General features: G+C 33.0%; 1 protein-coding gene across 1 annotated transcript in view; it reads right to left on the bottom strand.

Annotated features, from left to right (window-relative positions):
* The window catches only part of LOC113925470 (60S ribosomal protein L27-like), a 45,433-nt gene that overhangs the window by 9,079 nt on the left and 11,584 nt on the right, over positions 1 to 24,770 (bottom strand). The window contains 1 exon segment of the mRNA XM_035727076.1: positions 13,489 to 13,556. Within this exon segment, the coding sequence (XP_035582969.1) occupies positions 13,489 to 13,556 (68 nt within the window).

Below are 24,770 nucleotides of genomic sequence, written 5' to 3'. Positions count from 1 at the left end.
CTCCCTGACAAATAAATAAATAAAATCTTAAAAAAAATACTGGCCAAGTATTTTGCAAGATGTGCTTATATTTTTATTTATAGTGCTTTTGTTTTGTGATTAGACTGGGGTTATAGATTTTTGGGAGAAAGAGCACAGAGGTGAAGGGAGATTTTCAACTCATCACATCAAGGGTGCATACCATCAGCATGATTTACACTGCAGATATTGATCTAGATCACCTGGCTGAAGTATTGTTTGTCAGACTTCTACACTTTAAAGTTAGGCTTTGATCATTTTTCCACACTGTACTTGTGAGAAAGAAGTAAATATGCACAACCAACACTTAAAGAATGGGTGTTTATAATCCCTACTTTAAGGGCAGAGTATCTACATAAATTTGGATTTGGAATTCTTCTGCATCAAAGATTTGTCTCTTTTCTCCCATTAGTTTATTTATTCAGTTATGTATGTACATCAGTATCAACTCATGGATATTCATGTTATGCTTTGAGATGTTATACCTACTTCATTTTGGTGGTCAAATTGCCCCAGCTTTGGCCATTGAGAACTCTTTCAGTTGTCTTCTGTGTTCCTTTGTTACAGAACCATCAATGTATTTTTTGGAAATCAATGTATTTTTAAGCATCTTTATCATGGGGGGTATGATCTTGTCCCATTTAATATGACCACTCATTACATTTTTAATTTTGACAACCATATTTTATTTGCTTTATAATGTCTCTTTGTTTTTTTTCTCCCATTGTTGCCTTTTTCAATAGTATATTGAAAAGTATATATATATAGAAATAGTATGATTTCTTTGAGGTCCTATTTTTTTTTTACCTTTCTTTTTTGGTTCTATTTTCCATCTTTAAAAAAAAAAAACCCATGATACTTTATCCACAATAGCCAAATTATGGAAAGAACCCAGATGTCCATTGACTAATGAGTGGAAAAAGAAATAATATATTTATATAATGGAATGTTATTCAACTATAAAAAATGAAATCTTGCCAAGCAACAACATGGATGGAGCTAGAGAGTATTATGCTAAGTGAAATAAGATTGGATGGAAAAAGAGAATAAAATAGAAATAGTAAAACATGCTGAGTAAAAGTAACCTTACATTTGGCATTATCTTCTTATCCCTCTACTGTCATCCTATTTTATTGGTTATACTCAGTATAACATACATTTAAGTATTTATGTTTTCTCTTATGAAACTGAAATTTCAAATACACTTTACATTCAAATTAGTGAAAAAAAGGCAAACTATAACTGTTAGATATATATTGTCCATTAAATATGCATTATGCTTTTGTATGAATATTCTATTTTCTAAAATCTTGATATTTTGACTTTTTAATCTTTCTAAAAATATATGCTTTTGTATATCTTGTTTTAAAAACTCTTGTGATTTCAGGGAATTTACTTTCTCATTTTGTTGCTTTTATAGTTTGCTATGCAACTTAAATATATACTCAGCCCTGATTTGCTTTTCCTATTTTAACTCTTTACTGTCATTTCCTTCACATTATTAAAATTACTGTATTTATGAGAAAAATATATACACGGTGATCTTAGTCAAAGGTAATATTACTTATCATTCATTGTATTATTAATATTAAAATTAATGTTTGCATTATTTAGTCTATACATATTCATTTTGGTTTTAGAATTTTAAAAAATTGAAATTTCATTACTGTAGGAATGTTATAATTTTATTATAAAATTGCAGTAATGTAACAGCTTGTAGAGTACCAAAATTGCACATCAGACTGAAACCAAATGCATTTATTAATCACTGGTTCCCTTAGCTAGCCTCCCAGCATCTCATTTTTCTGATACACAAGCTTTAAACATATAGGTGATATTTTCAAATTAATGAAAAATTCTGCAGGTTTAATTTTATGGACTGATAATCTAAAGATAGATCGATATATCTTTTTCATGGTCAAAATATTGGTCTGGCAATTTAGGTCTGAAAGCAGTTGTTACATTTTGATACATAGAGAATTCACTGGTTCAGGTTGTACCAAGGGAAAAAAGAGGGTAGAGGAAAGGAACGGTAAAAGGCAAAAAGAGAAGAAGGAAATGAGAGAGACCAGAACGAAGATATGATTTCACAGTTTGCACTAATCTGTTAGAGATTTTTGACACGAACTTACCCATGGAAATATGCTATCTAGATCAAACTTAGGTGCTAATAGTTCTAGTATTACTCAACCTTCTATACCAGTGTCATGTAGCAGTAGAAGCTCAACTTTATTTGAAAACAATCCGAATATTGTACAAATAGATTATGATAAGACAGTAGACTTTGACAATTAATGTATTATTGAATGGAACAATGGCTCCCCGTGGACACTAGACAGAAGGGACACATAGATACATAGCACATTTCAGCAATTCCAATAAACCAGTGGTCATCTGTTCATACAGCATAGAAAGAAGTGGATAATTTGTAATCTCAAAAATAGATTAAAATGTATATATATGTATCTAGGTAGGTATGTATATTTTTACTGATTTGTAAATATAGAAAAATAATCTAAGAATAATGTTAGGGTACCAATTTCTTCCTAACCTAAGTAGATTTATTTATAAATGTATCAATATTGGCCCCAAACAGACTGGTTCTCACTGTCAGCAGCTGACTTCATTAATGTGGAATTTTTTAAGAAGTAGTGAAATGCTTGCTTGTGTTCTAAAAATAAGGTTTAAGAAGCTGCCTTTTTCAACTATTTTTTTGTGCGAGTGCTGTTAACTGTGCTGAGGCTTCCCTCTTCTTAATGGGGGTAAAAAAGAAAAGATCAGTATGATAAATGAGTGTGTGAGGGAGAAAAATGAAATCACAAAAATTGTAGAGTATAAGCTCTATCCTTTACTCTCCACAAGTTGTGCTATGCTCCGATTTGAACGAAGGGGGGGGAATCTACAAATCATAATTATTAATTTAGCTAGCTGTCTTCCTCATAATTTAAGGACCCTTGGTTAGAAGACAATATAGATAGTCCCTGAGCATTTAAAAATAGAAACTATTCATACTGAATATGGGATTAAAATGGCCAACCTAGAGCATACATATTGCCTAAATTTAAGCAATTCAACAAGCTGTGTCAAGTTAGCTTTTCTAATTTATTGTGGTTTCTCTTTCCCATTTTCCACTCCTTACTCCTCTCAGCTTTCTCATTCAGAATTCATACCATGTTTATAATACAGATAACATAATGAAAGTAAAGGCAAAATTCAACCAAAATGCCTTGTGTTAAAAAAATGAACCCTTTAGTACCCAATCTTCTCAATTATTAATAATTTCAAATCATTATAAAAGGAAAATATAAGAAGGAGGAAACAAATCCTTTATAAAATACTGTTAACATTTGCTACATCTACTTCCAGGTTTGTTTCTTTGTTTTCTGATTGTGTTCAAACAAGATATACTGAAGGAAACACTTTGTAGGGGGTGGTTGGCTTAAATAACCACTTTTGTCTGAAAATCACCCTCTCACAGGACTGGTAGAGACCACCATATTTGTATTACTTAGTCTGCCACACTCTCTGGCCATGATTTATGATAGGATTGGTCATCTGCTGAAAATAAAGTTAGTGACTCATGTTTTGGTGATTTGAAATTATGAGCGAGGGATTCTAGGTTCTTCTGAACATTTTTTAACTTGTAGTTATTTAAATGTGGCCTGCTGCCTTTTACCATATACTCACAATAACCAAACTGTTCAAACTGCTGAAAAATGAGTAAATCAGCTATGGATAGGGGAGGGAAACTTTTAGATTAGATCCCAAGAGAAAGAAACGAAAGAGTGGCTTTCTGAACTCAAGAACATGTTCCCATTCCTCATTTACATCTTTTGGGAGATTACAATACTTTCTTACATGTAGTTCAGTAAACTGCTCATTAGAAGTTTCATTTTCTTCCTTAGAGTGTCTCAAATTTGTTTCTTTACTTGGAACAAACAAATCTGAAATGAGATACATTTTACTTTGTAACTTGCTTTAATCAGATTTAAAATGTAAGTATTGTTGGTGCTAGGGAAAACTAATATCCCCGAATTGATGTGTAAACTCTATCTTTGAAAATACAAAGAAAAAAAATTCATAGCAGGAAACCAGTCTTTGCAAATATTTTCCTATACTAATACACATAATTAAGAAAATGGGTATTAATTAAACAAAAGCACACAAAATAATAATTTGCCAATAATAGATGTATAAAGAGAAGTCTATCTGTAGACTTTATTAGAAATCCTGCTTGAGGACTTATTTCAATGTAAATGTATTCAGATCTTGGCTAAGCTAAACAAAACAAAGGATAATGTTTTAGCCTATTTATTCATAAAACAGGTTGATTTCATGTGTTTGTTTTAAGAGGGTAATCATGGCATTATCAAGGGGAAAATTTTCCAGTTAGCCAACTTGAAATGGAGCCACCAGGAAGAAGCATTTTCCAATTGAGCTGGGTGTATCTTGTGATGGCTAGTCAGAAAAGGATTTCAAATAGTTTCAATCTGGTAACTTAATTGTTTCTTGCCCAACACTCTTTATTCAATGTATTAAAACAATATAAAAGGTGGGGTGGGGGGAGTGACAAGATGCACAAGTTGAGCCATGGAAAACTATTACACACTTTCTATAAATAGGGCTCTAAATACTGCCTCCTTAAGGTGACATAAGATGTGATGACTTTCTCTGAAGAAAGTTTGTACCAATTTGCTTCCAATGAATATTTTATGAAAATGGTTATGTGCACTTCATTCTATGAAACCTGCTTGAGTGCCTCAACCTATTAGGTTTCATTATAATTCATTTTGTTACAATAATGTGTAATAATATGTTATTACTTTATCTTAGAAATTTCATTTATTACAAATGAGAATAAATGTGTTTCCATGCTTATTGCCTGAAACATACTGGAGGCCCAGTAGATATATCCTGAGTAGATGGATTGATTACTAGACTGGGACAAGACTGGATGGATGGATAATTATTTATTATTATTTTACCTCTACTTTTCCAAAATCACCTGCTTAGGTACTTTTATTTCTGTACTTAGATTTTTTAATTAATTAATTTAAAAAGTGCCTTAGATATAGCATGTGACTTTTAATTGCATTTACATTTATACTTTATGGAATTTTAAAATATTTTCTCATTACATCTAATCTTTTTTAGTTATTATTACTTTGTTTTTATACTTGAAATGTCCTGCCTTCACTGAGACTGGTTATAACCTAAACTTTTTTTTTTTTTAATATTTAAATCATTAACTTACCTCAATTCACATTATTAAGTGAATCAAGTTACTTATGACTCTATTTGGCCACAATGAAAATAATAGTTAAATAAATGAACTTCCCATAATTCATAGATTTGAATAACCACTTTAGCTAAAATGTTAATCTTTTGGAGATTCCTAGCTTATTAGGAAGAATTTCTTTATTTTTCCTATTTCCTAAATAAATTTATTTTATAAGGCAATGTGTAAAAGCTTCAGAATTCCAAAGGACAGACATCAAAACATCAAACAAGATTTTTAACCAATTTCATTTTTAAAAAGAAAGTAATTTTCAAAAGTAAGTTAGACATTACTCTTCTTAATTTTTCAGGCCTATTTTGGTAAATTTTCTCCTTCTTTCAGAACCTCAAAAGTAAAGACTAATCTGTCTTAGGAGAAACAGATGGAGAAAAGCTCATCCATACACAAGCTCCCAGAACATTCTTTTCCAGGGTGAAATGGCATGGTCAATTGCCTCAATAAGCAAGATGATTGACAACAACAACATTCAACTCAAATTTCTTATTTGGAGTATGAGTTTCAGGCCTCCTTAGTGCTCCAGTAAAAAATTTTATTTTTGTAAAATCTATGCATAATCTCTTAAATTGTAAAGCAAGACTGAATCATCTTCAGAATGGGCCTGTAACAGCTGGAACATTAAGGAGTCTTTTATTCTGGGCCTGTGACAAACACAAACATCATAATTCCCATGACTCCAGAGTAGCTTCCATCCACATCAAATAAACACGTTTTATTTTTATTTTTTTTAAATCTCCAGTTAACTTATGAGCTATTGAAGTAAAAATATACTTGGTGATTTGAAGCTGAAATTTTCCTATATATGCTCCACATTTTACATGTGTCTTTTCTGAAATTTTCAATTTATATAACCATTGCTCTTTTTATTGGAGTATTTTGATAATGACAATTAAGTGTCCTTATGTGGCAAAAGAAGGGTTGTCACCTTGTCAGCAACGTATTTCACAGCTCTATAACTCAAATCAGGCTGCAGTTTACAGGTGGTTACTGTATAACTGCAAATACCCGTAGATTTTCTTTTTAAAAAGATTGTGGTTGTGTCTTTTTCTCCACTAATGACAACAACCTCCTGGGGAGTTTCTCATTGTTTTTTTCTCTCAGTAACTTTGATCTTTGTCCTTTTTTTCTTTCTGAGTCATTTGTGCAACTGATAGTGACATATTACCTTACCCTTGCACAATCAATAATAAGGTGGTTTAAAACTGGTTCTTCATGTACAAATTAACTTTCAGCAGATTTAGCCAGGATGTAAGAGATGGAAAGACCGCCTAAAATACAGAATGACCTTGAATTTTTATATTTGATTTTGCAACAGAATAATCCATTACTATAAAGAAGTTGCATTTATTTTTCTTCACTAGATAAAGAAATATATTCTCAGAGTTAATACCCAAGGTGACACAGCAGATAATTATCAGGTATTACACCCAAGATTTCCCATATAGTATGATCTTGCTTTAAAATTATTGTATCATAAGGCACAATATAGTTCTGTAATATGTTTTTGCGTTTTCATTTAGCTAATCTAATTCTTTTGGTTAGTCTCTGTAGTACTATTATTTTCCCTAGATATCTCTTTATTTTCTTCTCACTGTTTTGATATGACTGTTTTGTATTAATAAGAAACCTGAGTTCATAAACTGCTTTAAGTTCATAAGGATGTAAAGTTCTTAGTAAATTGCCTAGAAGAAGGGTCTCAGCATGGAAGCAAATTGAGCAAACTTTGAGTGATACGTTCATGGTAGCAAGCACCAGCAATTACAATTAGCAACTACTACTCTAGGTTGTACATTATGCTAACATACAGAATATGGCTAAATTACTCCTGAAGGGAAGGTCCACAAGGGAATTTTTGCATGTGTTAGAACACTTGACTTAAGATACCTATAAAAGCAGAGCATGTGTGTGTGTATTTAAATAACATGCAGACAGAATCTAAACAGCCTTCCCTATGTTTACTGGCAGTAGTAAAGCCACAAAATGCACTAAAATAAAGAATAGGATTTCAGGCAACAATAAGTTGATGTGATGCTATAAACAGTTATTTATGACAAAAGCAATTCAGAAGAATCTTTAATCTCAAGGTGAAGTCTGGATATCAACTTGTATTGCTATGGTTTAAAAAATGGTATGATATTCCAAGCCTGAATATATGCCATTATATAGTAGTTTAAAGAATTGAAGAACATTTATTGCACTAGAGTTTTTTGTTTGATTTTTCCAACGTTTTGTCAAAGATGCCTCTTAAGTTGACATATCCTATAAGTAGGAAATACCTTGCTTTTTTTTTCCCCTTAATTATCTACATGGAGGTTTTTGAGGCTGATCTAAAAAAGTTATTGTCACTTTTAAAGCATGTACATTAAACTAATTTCTATTATTAAGATTTCAATTTTTATTTTAAGTTACAGTAAACTTTTTAAAATAATGCCAATCATTCATTTGAATTCATTTTCCTGTCACAAAATAGATTAAATGTCTTATCTGAAACTGTGACATAATAGTAGGGGTTGTTGATTATTGGGATTATAAAATAGAATGGATTATGTTAGAGTTGATTCAGGCATGACGTTAAGGATTTTTATACTAGAGGAACAAGTTGTAGGTAAGCTAATATTGGTCACATTATCTCCTGTAACTTTAGTAGAACTTCATGAAAATCTCAATAAAGTTTAGAATCAATGTACAAGTAGTTAGGACTACAGATAATTTTTACATAACTTTTCATTTGCCTTCTTAGAAATGTATTTAATGTTTACTTTTGTCTGCAGTAAATTTAATTCTACCACTTGAACTGTTACCATATTTACAGAATTATGATATTCCTATCTTGTCAGTGGGAGTTTAATACCTTTGCATTATTATTTTATAACATTTTATGAGTGTTATTATCATTTATTATTAGTAGAAATCAATCTTGCTTTAGATATACTGAAAATTAGCATAAAAGCAAATGATTGTATATTTATTTATATTGCCATTATATTTTCAGATATGCATCTATAACAAAAGTGATTTTCCGCCACAAGTAATAAAAACTATATGTATGATAACTGCAAGGTATATTATGCCACTTCCAATGAACCCTATAAATATGTACACGTATAAATGCATTGAATTACTTATACATCAATATTTCAAATATATACATATAATACATATGTATATATAAATAATGCAGTAATTTTGATGTCCTAGAACATAAAAGTTCTTAGGGAAATCTTTTGGATTTCATAATGCTCTAATGCCTGAGTAGGGAAGCCAAAGTTGATATATTCTTTGTCTCTCAAAACAATACAAACTAATACAACTAAATAAATTTTCCATGGTTTTATAATCATTTTAATAGCCACATTTTATTTATAAATACTTCAAATCTTCAAGACTTTGGACCTTGTATATCTGACCTTCCCAAAAGCAAGTCCTGCTACTACCTTTTTTAGTCACTACTCATGTGGTCTTTGCTTTAGAAATTTAGAAATGATTTTGTAATGGTTTGAAGAGTGAAATATGATGACTAGTTATTTAATAGGGAATTTAACATCTTTAAGTTAAATTAAAAGTACCAAAAGTTGAAGATCAGCTATATGTTAAAATATACAATAAAGTTAATTCATAGGTATCACTGACTCCATGAAAATAGAATATTTAAGACATTATTTTAAATTCAACTAAACTCATTAACTGGAAACACTACATAGAGCTGAATTGTTCAGACAACTTAGGTCAATAACTTTATTGGACTTATTAAAATAGTCAATCAAAGGTTCAATTTAAACATATTTTCATATGAATGAGACTCTTTTCAACAAACTCATCCACTCTTTTTTTTATATCTTTATGTTTGGTGGTGGAACAAAAGGAGAAGAGATATGTGAAGAAAAACAATATAGTTGGTTCTGAATTGCAATTGTAGCGAACGTTACAAAACTATAAAAATGTATTAGAAATTATCAAATTGAATATTTTCAGTGGGTCAGTTTTATACTACATAAATTATACCTCAATAAAACTGTGAAAAGTGATCTAGGGGAAAAAAGAAAGAAAAAGAATATCCATCCTTACAGGCAAGATTATGTTAATGTTGGACTAACCAATGGAAAATAGTTACTGAGCAAAAGCTTTAAATTCTTTGAAATTTGGAACATTTCGTTGGCTCAGTTGGTTAAGCGTCTGCCTTTGGCTCAGGTCATGATCCCAAGGTTCTGGGATCTAGCCCCCAGTCAGGCTCTCTGCTCAGTGGGGAACCTGCTTTTCCCTCTCCTTCTGCCATTCACCCTGCTCCTGCTCTCTCTCTGTCAAATAAATAAATAAAATATTTTTTTAAATAATAAAAATGAATAAATAAATAAATTCATTGTAATTCAAGTACTATAAACTAAGAACTTGTAAAGTTATTTTAATAAAAGTATTTGCATACTAATACTGGATATGCTAATTATAAACTATTGTTACCTAATTATTAAAACACTGAGACTTCAGACTTTGAGCAGGTTCTTAACTAGTAATTTACTAAAAATAATATTCTCTCAAATTTTCTTAATTTGTCCTCATATGTCCATGCTACAAAACAACACATAAGGAAAATAGAAAATACATGATAAGAATTTAGACTGATGTTCAAAAATGTCATACATAATGACAGTTCAGATAAATGTCTACAAATTCATACACTTAAAACAGAGTTTTTGAGAGCCACCTGAGAAGAAGAGATGGGGAAATAAAAGAGCTCCAATCAAATAGAATATCTTTTGTGACAGACCTTCTGCTATGAATAGTTGTCCTCTACCCTCTGTGTAAAGTTACCTAGAGATAATTCTTTTTGGAAGGAATACTGACTCTAATACTATGTATAGTATGTATGTATTATTTCTGTAATAACATTACTTTCTCTTATTTTTACTCAAATATAATTTCTTAAATGTGAGATAAATGGTGGCATTCATTCATTATACCAGTTATCTCAAATAATTCTATGGCCTTTTACTTATATCTCAGCCTCTAGTGAGTAACTATAACTGATAACATTAAGATAGTCCCCTTTAACTATACTGGTTAAACTTCCTAAAAACATTTTGGATTTCTTCAAAATCCAGTAGACCCATGGAATGTGTAACACTTTAAAATTGTTGGTCATTGAATGGATGCATATGCACAGTTGGGATGAAAGGATGGCCAGCTTCCAATATTAAAATTCTTATTTTCTCAAAATAGTCTAGTGTAAGCAAAGAGCATTCTAACTTCTAAGTCCTGAGGTTTGAGAGTCTGATGAGCATATTTAAATAAAAGTACTCCAAGGTGTGAAATTATAAACTAAAATAAATCTCAAATTAGTGGAATTATGAATATTTGGGGGAGATAAAGGATAGCAATTTTAACAGGATAAGAGTTAGCTTATATATTCTTAGATCATCAAATTGCAAAATAAAAATTTCACCAGGTGGTCCTATTACCTCTCTTCTCCTTTTATTCTAATGCTATTGTTGTTGTTGTTGTTGTTTAGCTTCTCTGACTTTGCCATCTTTTACCTGCACTTCCCCTTTAATGGTAACTTTATGAATTTTAATGCCTCACTTTCCCTTTCACCTTTCCCAAGACCATCATATCATTCATATATTTCTTTTGGTTTTCCTAGTGAAAAATCATTATATTATTATGCAGTGATATATTTTATGAATTCACTTAAGTACATATTTTCTTTTACTGTTAAATGATGTTTTCGTACTCAAGGTTTGTAAATATTCTTGCCTAAAAGCAAGAAGTAAGACACTAGCTTCCTTCCTAATCATTGCCACAGGTTTATATTAGCTGAATTTACACTGAATCACATCCAAAACAGGATCATTGAAAAAAAAAAAAAAACATGCTGTATGACGCCTGCTGTTGTAATAATAGAGTTTAGACTGAGGAAAATGAAAGAAAGTATTATTTCATTGCTTTAGACGGGATTCTTTATGTTGTAAGCAACTAAATAAATGTAGTCAACCATGTAGTCAACAATGATGTTTCCCTATCATAACATTGTGGGATGTGGTGTTTACCATTGAAATTGCTTCCAGTTGCCAAATTTGATAGATTTTGACTCTTTAAATATATTAATTCCTCGGGGGGCCTGGGTGGCTCCGTCTGTTAAGCATTGGACACTTGGTTTCAGCTTAGGTCATGATCTCATGGGTTCTGAGATCTAATTGCGTTGGGCTCCTTGCTCAGTGGGGAGTCTGCTTGATTTTCTCCCTCTGCCCCTCCCCCACTCGTGCTCCTGCTCTCTCTCAAATAAATAAATCTTAAATATATATATGTGTGTGTATATATTAAAGTCTCTAAACCGTTTTAAAATTCTGAATTTTTATTTAAATATACACATTCAGAAGTTCCTATTTCTGCTAGGACATACAAAGAGCTTGAAAAACATCATGTCCATCCTTCCATCCAGAGAAAAGCTGAACAAATTGAAAATCAACAACTCTGCTTAGATATGCCAGAGAATGGAGGTTACATGACATAGTCATACCCCTGCTTACAACTAGAGGTACAGGCAAATACAGAGAATCACAGCTTACCAGGAGCAGAAGATGTGGAAACAGGAATGGAAAGAACATTTAAATGGTGGTAATTGATGAACTGTTGGGAGCTTTGTGTGGAGTAATTTGAGTTAAAAACTCCAGGGGACACAGCCGTGGGTGTCACTGTAGTGACATTTACCTCTAGGAGCTCTTCTAGCTTCCCAGGATAAAGATCTAAGAAACTGTCTCATGATTCCAGCAAGAGGAGGGGAAAACTGAGTCATGGGGAATGCCCATGGAAAAATATTCATTTTGGAATATGTCCAGAACTTTTTGTTCTCTGCCTGCCATCAAAGTAAACTTATCTGCCAGAGTTTAACACTAGAAGTAGGGAAATAACCAACATTAGCCCTGTTTCTCAACAAGAGGTTGGGGGGAAACTGAGATGTATTTGTGAATTTCACAGACCAGAAACACAGGCTTACTTTTAAGTAGGCTGAGACCTACTTAGAGGATTGTAGAAAGCTTCCCCTTTCCCCATACCTCATCTGCACATAAACAGGATTCCTTAGAATAATAGAGAATTACACCTAAAAGAACTATAAAGCACAGATTCTAAGAAGGGAGAGTATAGTAGGTTTAAATTTCTAGATTACGGTATGTTTGAAAGTTATATTTCTCAAATAGGGTAAAACTGCACAATTTAGATTTGTCTAAAATGCATAGTGAAATCAGAGGAATTTCAAAAGTTAGGAATCTTAAAATGCATTCATCATAAAATTTTATTTTTTTAAAGATTTTATTTATTCATGAGAGACAGAGAGAGAGAGAGAGAGGCAGAGGGAGAAGCAGGCTCCCCGCTGAGCAGGGAGCCCGACACGGGACTCGATCCCAGGACCCTGGGATCTGACCTGAGCCGAAGGCAGACGCTTAACCATCTGAGCCACCCAGGTGCCCTCATCATAAAATTTTAAAAACATCAATATTCTTTTTCTTTTATTTTTTAAAAATTTTATTTATTTTGAATTCAAGTATAATTAACATACAATATTGTATTAATTTCAGTTGTACAATATAATGATTCAACAAATCTACAGATTATTCAGGGCTCATCACAAGTATACTCTTAATCCCCTTTACCTATTTCACTTATGTCAATATTCTTTATTTATATTAAAATTTATGGGATTTAAATTGACATCTCTGTTACTGGGGTTATCCACTGAACTTATCTTGTGAGAATTGTTATGTTTTGTTTTATGTTTAATAGTTGTATGGTTGAGTTTGCTCTTTTTAAACTGATACCGATACAATCTTATTGCATATACTATTTTGGGTGTTGTCTCTTGCTTCATATTATACTTACAAGATTCATCCCTGTTTTTACATGCATTTACACTTCTTTAATCCTCATCCTTGTTTGGAGTTTCTATGAATATAAAAATATTATTTTTCAGTGTTATTCTTAGTGGATGTGATTTTTTTTTCTGACTGAAGCTACTACAATTTGCTATGAACATTCTTCTACATGAACAGTGATGTAAAACATTTTCACAAGTAGTAAAATTCATGTAGGTAAATGAAAACTGGCTCACTCAGAGATCTTTTAAGTTTAAATCTTGCTTATTGAATACATTTTAACATTTTAGAACTGGTTTTGTGTGAACTTACCACAGAATCGCTCAAGGGAAAATATGGCTTCTGGGCAAAAAGCTTTGGAGGACAGTTCAGTGATAATCCTACAAAAGAAAAAGTCAGGGTAAACTGACTTAAACCTCTGTACCCCTTTTTACTTCAGCTCTTCCTCTGGGGCAGCTGTATCTAAAATAGCAGTAATTGCTAATTTCCAACGAGTTTGTGGAGCTCTTGGCAAACTCATGTTAAAACTGATTTTTTTTTTCAGTATCAGTTTTCTCTAGACATAAAGTACAACAGGGACAGAGCACAGAGCACGAAGGCCAGGAAGTAGAGAATATAGTGGAGGGGAGGAGACATACAATGAATGTGAGAGAGCACATATTTGTGAGAAAATATAGTGTGCTCACAGTTTTGACTGTCAGAGGATGTGTAGAGGGGAACTAAGTAAGCATGATGTGACATGAGTTATTTGAACAAGCTCTAAAGTTGCTAAAGCAGATCGTGCTGGTTATTTCATAGATTCCTTACTGTTTTCTGATTTTTACCATATCAGACATTTTTAGATTTCTTGCCAGTGAAATATGGTTATGTCCATCACAAACCTAAATTCTTAAAAAGTGAAATAGGCATCCTTGAACCATGTACTTTGTATTGCTCTTTTCTTACTCCTTTTATTTACATTACCTGTTTTCATACTAACTGGCCATTTTTGATCCAGCAGATTATTTTCCTCAAATGGCACAAAAAAGCTCACTGATTTCACTTGTCCACCCCATATACTGAATCCTGTAATATCTGTGTGATATATTTACTTCTTATCTGCATTGAAAAATGTTTTTTTTACATTTACATAAGTAAATTTTTTACATTTACATAATGGGGAAATTACTTATGTAATTCTCTTTCATATGGTTATAATTAAGTATGTAGTTGGTTAAGATATTTAGATTTTAGGATTTTAGTTTCTATTTTAAATTTACACCAATTCTAAGGGAAGCAGAATCATGCAAGCCACTAAATTTAAAATGTGCAATATATGTAACTGTGAATTAATGCTTTTATAATAAACATTGTTTAAATATGTTTCTATAATTTTAGTTAATAAGAATATTCTCCTTGATAGCTGTACATAGTTTTACATAGCTTCTACAGTTTTTTGTCACTCACTTATAGAAATGGCATGCTTATGAAATGCATACAAAAATAAAATTTGGAAATGCCAACTGCATAATCAATTGTTAATGACAGAGTAATATTTCAACTACTGTAGTGATGTCCTTTTGAGATGCCTAGAAATCAACTTACTGAACAAAATCATTATAATTCAGACTATCAGTAGCCATTAAAATTATTGATGATTCAAATAATAACAGATTTATTAATTAAACACAATGCACCTGGACGAAAAGTGCTGTATTATCTAATGTAAGATGGAAAGAAAAAAAAACTCGCTTGGCTTTGAGCATCTAGAATGTCAATCTCTACTCACAGGATTGCAATAAATTTAAACCAGTAGCAGCAAAACATGCTAAGAATTTATTTGCTAACAATTTAATACATTGAAAACATAAGTGTAAAGGGCATCCTGAGTGTAAAAATCATTTTCAATTTATGGGTAGTCTTTATATTGTGAAATAGATATTACATTCTGCTTTTATCACTCTTTCATTAACTTATTTAATACATATTATTTCATATAACATTAAAATATCATAAAACATGTCTAAAATATAAATAAAATAACATAGAAAGTATTTTCAATGTTTCCATTTTCTGTTTACTAATTCTAAAGTCCAGGGAGTAGCTGAGTGTCAATAAAATGACAGTTACATATTTCACTAATTCAATATAATGTCAAAAAAGAACTCATTCATCATATAATGTTTCTCAGTAAAATATTAGTTGATAGACCAATTTCTAATGTAATAGGTAAATGCTTGCTTTGTAGTCTTCTGCCATTTTTGCCATTTCCATTGATCAAATTTTCTTGTTTTATTTGCCCAGAAGTTTATGACCTATATGTAATACATATACTAAAAATTATTTTCTCAATTATTTGGTAGAGTAACCTTTCAGAAAATTTATTTTTGAACAAATAGCATACCCTAGTCACCTGCTAACTAGTGTAGAGTACAGAGCCTCCTTAACCTACTTGATAAACATTTATAATTATCTCAGGGACTTCTGCTGGGCTTCAAATATTATCACTTTAAAACAACAAAAGGAACATGAATATATTTATATCATGAAAAGCAATCTTTCATAAAACAGCTTACCTTTTTCATATTGATGAATTGAGTAGAGTTTATGTGAAATGTTTCCCTTGTTCATAAAGAGGAAAACTAATACAATGCATAGGAAAAGTAAATTGAAGTGATTACAAGCCTAGCTTATGGAGCCAGACTGCCTGGGCAGAGCCTGATTCCACCACTTGGTTGTGAACTTTGTTATGAACTTTATTTTGTCTCAGTCTCTTCACTTATAGAATGGGAATAATTCCCTTCTCAGAGATTATTTTGAGGATTTAATGTACTAGTAAATATAAATTATAAAAAACTTGTGCCTGGCATAGAGTAAACACTGCCTATTTATTAACCCTTATCCCCATGAAAGGAGTATCCAAATTTTCTTATAAATCTTTCTTCATTATTGGTCACCATACATGTTCCACTTCACTTGCTAACGTTATTTTACTTGAACTTAATCTGCCTTATATTTATCTCACTTAATCTTACTATATTATATGGATGTTAACAAGTTGATTTAAATCCGAAAATGGAATAATTTGAATTTAAATAAATAAGAGATTTTCCCCTAACACTATAGCACCACTTATTTTCATTAAAAACCTGTGTAGTTTAATAAAAGTCAAAAAAATCAATCATTTCATTACTGCTTTTCAAAGTTGTGATAACAAAAATACACACAGCATTTTTAATTACAAATTAGTATTGATATAGAATAACATTTTCCCATACTCATCCGGCTCTCAATTATTAATAAAACTGAAGGACAGAAGATGGTAAAAATACATTCCGAAAAGATAAAAAAATTAACATTAGTATAGGATTATACTCTTTCCATTAATATCACACTAAAACTTATTTTAGTAAATTATATATGCATGCACATGCACTTGGGTGTTTTATGGTATACCCACTGAAGTAACTGCTTTGCTTGTCATGTTTTATAATCTAAATTAAATTAAATACTTGACCGTCTCATTTTAAAGAATCTTTGTGGAAACAATACTTTGTTATGTTTTATCAAAACAAATTTCAAGGACATCATGTAATCCCTAATATGCTTTGACAAATTTTCAATTTGGGATCCATTCATAAATGGGACTTAAAACCAAAATACATTTATAAAACTAATATGTTACCTATTTAATACACTACTGTGATATTACAGAATGATTCTAAGATCTAGAGTTTGTCTAGCCGTACTAGGCTTGGATTTGATTTTAATTCTTTCACTTCCAATCTGTTTTACTTGGATATTCTGAACCACATTCTTTTTCTACTTAAAGCAGTAATAGCAGTAACTATCTGTAGGAGATTATCTGAGCATTAATTAATATAATCTACCGGAAAAATTTGCAACTCAAGGTTTTAAATATATAAGGGTGTCAATTAATAGTAACCATTGCTAACCTAAATGTTTTGCTGTACCAAATGTAACAAAATTCTATACAAAATACCAGATCGGATGCATGTTTTATGCAATGCTCTTAATTAGTTTGATATATCTGTTCTTATATATATTCAGTCAATACTAGCTGCTATGCTTATTTTTGCAACCACAACCATATTTTCCTATGCTTTCTTATTCATACTTTCCAAAATACTTATACAATACTTCTTGCTCTTGACAGTGTAGCAGTGACCCTGGTTTCTCTTAGAAAATCAAATTCATGAGATAAAATGTGTTCCATCTAGTATCTTGGCTACCTATCTTTGAAAAGGACAGTAGACCGACAGCATTCATGCATTGCACTGACATGGTAGAGGTCTTGTTATTCCCAACTGAGCATTCTTAATCTCAATATAATAATCTCAATCCTACCACATTACATTTGCATGGTCACAGAAATGAGCTGAGTGGTAAAAAAAAACAGTTATCAGATCAGGAAAACTTCCTACTACAAATAATTTTGTTATATAGAACCATGAAGGGATAATGTCAGGATTATGTGACTATCACTTATTCTTCACTACAGCATTAATTGTATCAAATAGAGGTCATACATTAATTACAGGTTACTCAAGAATTATGGGGGGACACCTGGGTGGCTCAGTTGTTAAGCGTCTGCCTTCGGCTCGGGTCATGATCCCAGGGTCCTGGGATGGAGTCCCACGCTGGGCTTCCTGCTCAGCAGGGAGTCTGCTTCTCCCTCTGCCTGCTCTGCCTACTGCTCCCCCTGCTTGTGTTCCCTCTCTCTCTGACAAATAAATTTTTAAAAAAGAATTATGGGTTATTTGTCAATGACAGATTTAAACAATCTTGACAAATAGTCAAGACACTTGGTTTAGCACATAGAAACTTTAGCGGGACTCTCATTTTCCCCAGATTCAGTATATGCTCCTATATATATAGCTCTTGAAGCAGGGCTGAGAGTGAACTATTAACCATTTCCTTCAACTTCTGAAGTACTCCTTGAGTGCCAGATATTGTGGTAGGCTCTAGGGATACAATGGTGAACAAAACAAATAGAAAATCTGTCTTCATTTAACTTGTAATCTAGTGTGGAAGTGCAGCAAATAATATCAGTAAGGTAAGTGGTAAACGGCCTGGAGGTATATAGAACAAGCTATGGAAAGTGTCTTGAATGAGGAATAGACTTCATCTGGAAGAAGATGAGTAATATAAATGTTCCTAAAATCATGTGTTTATTCTCATAGTCAGTAACATTGGAGTTCTGCCCAATCCCTTCCTCCCTTTTCTTCTTTTCAAATGATTGGTCACAGTAATTAAGTTATGGAAAAAAATACCAATGAGTTCTCATGGAAGATTTTAAAATGTGGAATAGAGATAACAAAATCCGAAAATGTAACAACATTTAGAAAAGGAAAAAATCCTGCATTTTAGAAATGAGAAATAAAGACAGAGCAAGAAGAAACTAATACCATGATGGTACATGGGTAATTGACCACAACATAGTTTATCAAGCCTTAAAGCCGAAGTTTTAATGTTGATATGCATTTAGAAAAAATATCTTCATGGTTTGCAGAAGAGGATAATGAAAGTAAACCAATATGCATGAATATAGGAATATAAAACATGGTCTCAAAGCTTTTAGCCACATGCCTCAGAAAGCAGAAAAGAATTTATAATCTGACTAGTATAGGGAATGGAGAAAAATCACTCAAGAGAAATAAATAGCTCTATCATGGGCCATATACAGAAGAGCAACAATAGTTTAACATAAAAGCTGCTTTCAGACCCATTAGATCTAAATCTAATATTTAAATTTGAATGTATTTCATTTAGCATAATGATGTCAAGGTCCATCCATATTGTCACAAATGGCAAATCATTTTTTAGGCTGAATATATTATATATTATATTCATATATATGTGTATATACAATATATATGCATGCATATATGTATAATTATACATATACTACATCTTCTTAATATATATATAAATATATATATTCAGGTATATATCCATACATATACTGTATCTTCTTAATATATTATATTCATATATATTATATATACATGTATGTATGTATACATGCACATATACTACATCTTTATCCATTCATCTGTTGATGGAAACTTAGGTTGTTTCTACAGTTTGGCTGTTATCAATAATAATGTTATCAATAATGTTATCAATAATGCTTCAATGAACATGGCAGTGCAGATGTCTCCTCAACTTCCTGTTTTCATTTCATTTGGATATATACCCAGAAGAGAAAATCCGGGGTCATATGGTAGTTCTATTTTTAATTTTTTGAGGAATATGCGTACTCTATTCCATTGTATCTATACCAGTGGTGAACAAGGGTTTCTCTTTTTCCATATCCTTGTCAGTGCTTGTCTTTTGGATGATAGGCATTCTAACAGGTGTGAGTCGGTATGTCATTGTGGTTTTGATTTACATTTCCCTGATGATTAGTGATGCTGAGCACTTTTTCATGTACCTGTTAACCATTTGAATATCTTCTTTGGAAGAATCTGGTCAGGTTCTTTGCCCACTTTTTAATTGAATTATACATTTTTTTGTTATTGAGTTGTATAAGTCCCTTATTACTTCTATGTGGAATCTTAAAAAAACAAACTCATATAAACAGAGAATAGGGGCACCTGGGTGGCACAGTTGGTTAAGTGTCTGTCTTTGGCTCAGGTAATGATCCCAGCATCCTGGGATCCGGGACGTGGATGGCTCCCTCCTGGGCAGGAGTATACTTCTCCCTCTCCCTTTGCCCATCCCTGTCCCTCGTGCTCTCACACACGCTCTCTCTCTAATAATAAAATCTAAGAAAATACCACCACCACCACCACAACAACAAATAGGTAACAGATTTGTGGTTGACAGAAGACAGAGTGGGTGGGAGAAATGGGTGAAGGTGGTTAAGGGATACAAATTTCCAGTTGTAAGATGAATGAGTTCTGGGGAGGTAATGCACAGCATGGTGACTATAGTTAACAACACTATCAAGAAATGGGCAGAAGACATGAACAGACATTTCTCCAAAGAAGACATCCAAATGGCCAACAGGCACATGAAAAAGTGCTCAACATCGCTTGGCATCAGGGAAATCCAAATCAAAACCTCAATGAGATACCACCTCACACCCGTCAGAATGGCTAAAATTAACAAGTCAGGGAACGACAGATGTTGGCGGGGATGTGGAGAAAGGGGAACCCTCCTACACTGTTGGTGGGAATGCAAGCTGGTGCAACCCCTCTGGAAAACAGTATGGAGGTTCCTCAAACAGTTGAAATTAGAGCTACCGTTCGATCCAGCAATTGCACTACTGGGTATTTACCACAAAGATACAAATGTAGGGACCCGAAGGGGTACGTGTACCCCAATGTTTATAGCAGCAATGTCCACCATAGCCAAATTGTGGAAAGAGCCAAGATGCCCATCGACAGATGAATGGATAAAGAAGATGTGGTATATATACACAATGGAATATTATGCAGCCATCAAAAGGAATGAGATCTTGCCATTTGCAACGACGTGGATGGAACTGGAGGGTGTTATGCTGAGTGAAATAAGTCAATCAGAGAAAGACATGTATCACATGACCTCACTGATATGAGGAATTCTTAATCTCAGGAAAGAAACTGAGTGTTACTGGAGTGGTTGGGGGTGGGAGGGATGGGGTGGCTGGGTGATAGATATTGGGGAGGGTATGTGCTACGGTGAGCGCTGTGAATTGTGCAAGACTGTTGAATCACAGATGTGTACTTCTGAAACAAATAATGCAACATATTTTAAGAAAAAAGAAAAAGAAGAGGATAACAGGAGAGGAAGAAAAGGGGAGTATGTCAGAGGGGGAGACGAACCATGAGAGATGATGGACTCTGAAAAACAAACTGAGGGTTCTAGAGGGGAGGGGGGTAGGGGGATGGGTTAGCCTGGTGATGGGTATTGAGGAGGGCACGTTCTGCATGGAGCACTGGGTGTTATGAACAAACAATGAATCATGGAACACTGCACCAAAAACTAATGATGTAATATATGGTGATTAACATAACAATAAAAAATTAAAAAAAAAAACAACACTATTGTATATTTGAAATTGCTGAGAGTAGATTTTAAAAGTTCTTACTGCACACACGCACACAGAAAATTATAACTAATTGTAGCTATTCGAGGTGATGGATGTGTTAACTAATCTTATTCAGTAATTATTTACAATTTATACAAACATAAAATCACTACATTGCACATCTTAATATTATATGTCAGTTATATCTTAATAAAGCTGGAGAAAATAAATATAAATAAATAAATAAATGTAAATCTACACATGGTTCATTTCTTTTGCCTCAAGGTGGGGATTAAGTTGTTTTATTAAAACATTATCTTTTCATGGGATTTCCATATATCTCATTATATTTGGAACATGATTTAAGATTATTTCTGTACCCTTTTTCCTTTCACAATTTGGAGAGATTGTGCCATTAAATTTTAGCTTATAAAAAAATAAGCAAGCTGCTTATTAACTATATGGCACACATTTCTCAGTGTCTCAATTATTTAACACTTAATATAACGAAACATTTTAGAAATTCCATAATAGATTCGCCTTCTATAAACTTAACGGCAGTACTTAAATGTGTCACCCTGGTTGCTGGTATTCTATGATATCAAATTTTAAGACCCAAGAAAACTGTGTATTAAATATTATTATTTCAGTGGTCCATGCCTCAAGCAATTTAAAGTAATGATAACTTTTCTTTCAAAAGTATAATTTTTCTGAACTTATGATTCTCAGCTTAAATTAGTTTCTGTAAATTTTTTTTTCTTTCTCCTCTGAACTCACAATACTTCTACTTTCCGTACTAACATTACAACGTACTTCCCCAACCAGGTTATCTTTCCTTTTCTGGTACAGTTTAAAAATCAGAAATCTTCTATTTCCCTGAAAAATAATATAATAATGTCAGAAGGCTAAGGAATAGCCTGATATATTTTCTAACTCCTTGATTTTCTCATTATAATGAGAGTCCATTTTTTGCTGGTTGACTACTGTCGGTTTTTAAGTCTCAGTCCTTCCTCTTGCTTTCCGTTCTACATCTGAGCAAGCCCATAAAAAAGTCTGGGTGTTGGGGTGTCTGGGTGGCTCAGTCATTAAACGTCTGCCTTCAGCTCAGGTCATGATCCCAGGGTCCTGGGATCGAGCCCCGCATCGGGCTCCCTGCTCGGCGGAAAGCCTGCTTCTCCCTCCCCCCCTCCCCCTGCTTGTGTTCCCTCTCTTGCTGTGTCTCTCTCTCTCTGTCAAATAAATAAATAAAATCTTAAAAAAAAAAAAAGTCTGGGTGCTCCCTCCTATGATGCCAACAGAGAATTCAAGCCATCAAAGACCCTGCCCGTACATGGGAACTCTCAGCCTGGCACTAACACCTAAAAACAATAAAATACCCAAGCCAGTCTCATTTTCTTGCTCTTTCATACTATTTTAAGACCAATTTGGGAGGCATGTCCTGCTCTTCCTAGAATGCCTCATTGTGTAAATAATAAAACTTTTAATCTCTTCCAGGTGTATGTATGGCCTCTTCAGTATTGTTATCTGAACCAAATTTGAGGTAGGAGCTCATCCAGTGACCACAGAGTGGCTTCAGTGCTAATGTCCCATCCTGCCTCCATTCTCTTTCCTAAATTAGTATCCATCTTGAAAGAGAAGAACAGCCCTGATTTTAAGGGGAAGGAATTTTTAAGGGGAAGGAATTAGAACAGGCAGAAATAAATGAGAGAAAGATATAAGTCCATAGTATACTAGATTCTGATAGGTAGGCTGGAAGGGGAATTCTTGGGATCTTGGATATTTATAAATAATATTTTTATAACAAATAAAAATATATCTTGCTTAAAGATAGAATCAGTTACTGGAGGATGCTGAATCAGTAGCGAGGGTTGCAGATGGTTGCTTAAAGGTAGGTAGCCAGCACTCAGTCTAGAAAGCAACTACAGTGTGGCTTGGTGATAACTACACTTTAGCTGAAGGAGGAAAAGCCAAATCTTCTCAATGGGCACACACAAGGGATGTGTCTTCATGGCACCATAGGAACTAGATAACAAGAATGATAGATTATGGATTTTTATAGGTTTTGGACCATACACAATGGACTGGCAATACTGTCTGGAAGATGGATCTTAAATGACTGGAAAATAAAGGAAATCCTACTATGGGACACTATATTATGGAAAACTTTGTGAACTTCGGGGGGAGGAGTGAATAAAGTTAGGACATACACACGCACATCAAAAAACATTCATCCAAATTCTGAAGATGAGTGGGGTCAACTAGAAAATGTCCCTATTTGTTCTTTGGTGGTGGCCACTTAAGTACATGGGATGAGTAGCCGCCACCATGGAGACATTTACACGATGCAACAACAAGCAGGAAAAACAAAAACAAGAACCAAAACAAAACAAAAAAAACATACCCCATTATCTCTGTCAGAAGCTTAAATTGTAACTAATATTTTTTTTCTATAGTCAACAAGAAAATTAGAGAAAAAAGGCAGCCATGGGTGTCTACCAGGATAGTCTAGGCCACCCCATACCTTGTTTGTAGATTACATGGGCCTATAAACCATGTTTCCATGTGTTTATGGGTGGATCTTAACTGAGATAGATAATCATTCTGGTTTTGTATATGTATATCCAACAAGCGAAACAAACATCATTAACACAAACAGAAATCTAGAACAGAAAGCATCTTATGTTGAATCTTCTACTTTTATAACATATGATCAAGAAACCCATTTATGATGCAGGTATATTGCACCAATGGGCTAAGAAGCATCATTTACCATGGATTTATATACCTTACCACCGCAAAGTGGTGATACTTGTAGTGCACTGATTGAGTATTGGAATGGGCAAACTCCACATATTAAATTGAGGGAGGGGAGTGCTGATAAAAAATTGAAGGGGTATCTTGGTTTGTATGTTCGAATATTCATTCATTCATTCATGTGGTAAAACCTAATACATGTGGTAGTAAAAGGTGACCAGCTTTGGATGAATTGTTGAGATACTGGAAGGAAAGTAGAGCAAAAAATATGGGGAATGACACTGAAACTTTCATAATTGTATTCCCTAATTTTTTCTTGTATTGTGCCTGATCCTGTGGTGACAGGACTTGGATTGCATTTATGATTTAGAGAGAAAAAAATCAATTGATACCATGACACCATGACTACATCTCTAAATAATATCTTGAATTCTTGAGGGAGTGATAGGATGGGCTGTTTCTTTTTCTCAGTTGTATAAACTGAGTTAGAAGTGTCTGCTTCTGTCACTCTATGCTGACCAGTGAATGATTATAATATAGCCTTATATTCATTCAATCATGACTGGCAATGGATGAAGTGGTAGCATTGGGCAGTCTCATACTGCTGTTGGATCAATGGGTAAATCTTCTGACCGAACCTGATAGTCTTGCCCTTATTTGGAAGGTCTGGATTAAAATTATTGACACATGGAAAGGAGAAGTAATTGCAGATGGGAAGAGAGTTAGTAAATTAATAATGGAAAAATGAAAATCTAATATATATTAGTAACTCACAAGAGGATGAGAGCAAAAGAATAATATTAATCTTAGTTATATATTGCAG

This window comes from Zalophus californianus, chromosome 4 (genome assembly GCF_009762305.2).
Source record: "Zalophus californianus isolate mZalCal1 chromosome 4, mZalCal1.pri.v2, whole genome shotgun sequence".
Lineage (NCBI taxonomy): Eukaryota > Metazoa > Chordata > Mammalia > Carnivora > Otariidae > Zalophus > Zalophus californianus.
The sequence above is the reverse complement of the archived record's forward strand: the minus strand, read 5'-3'. Positions and strand labels throughout refer to the sequence as shown.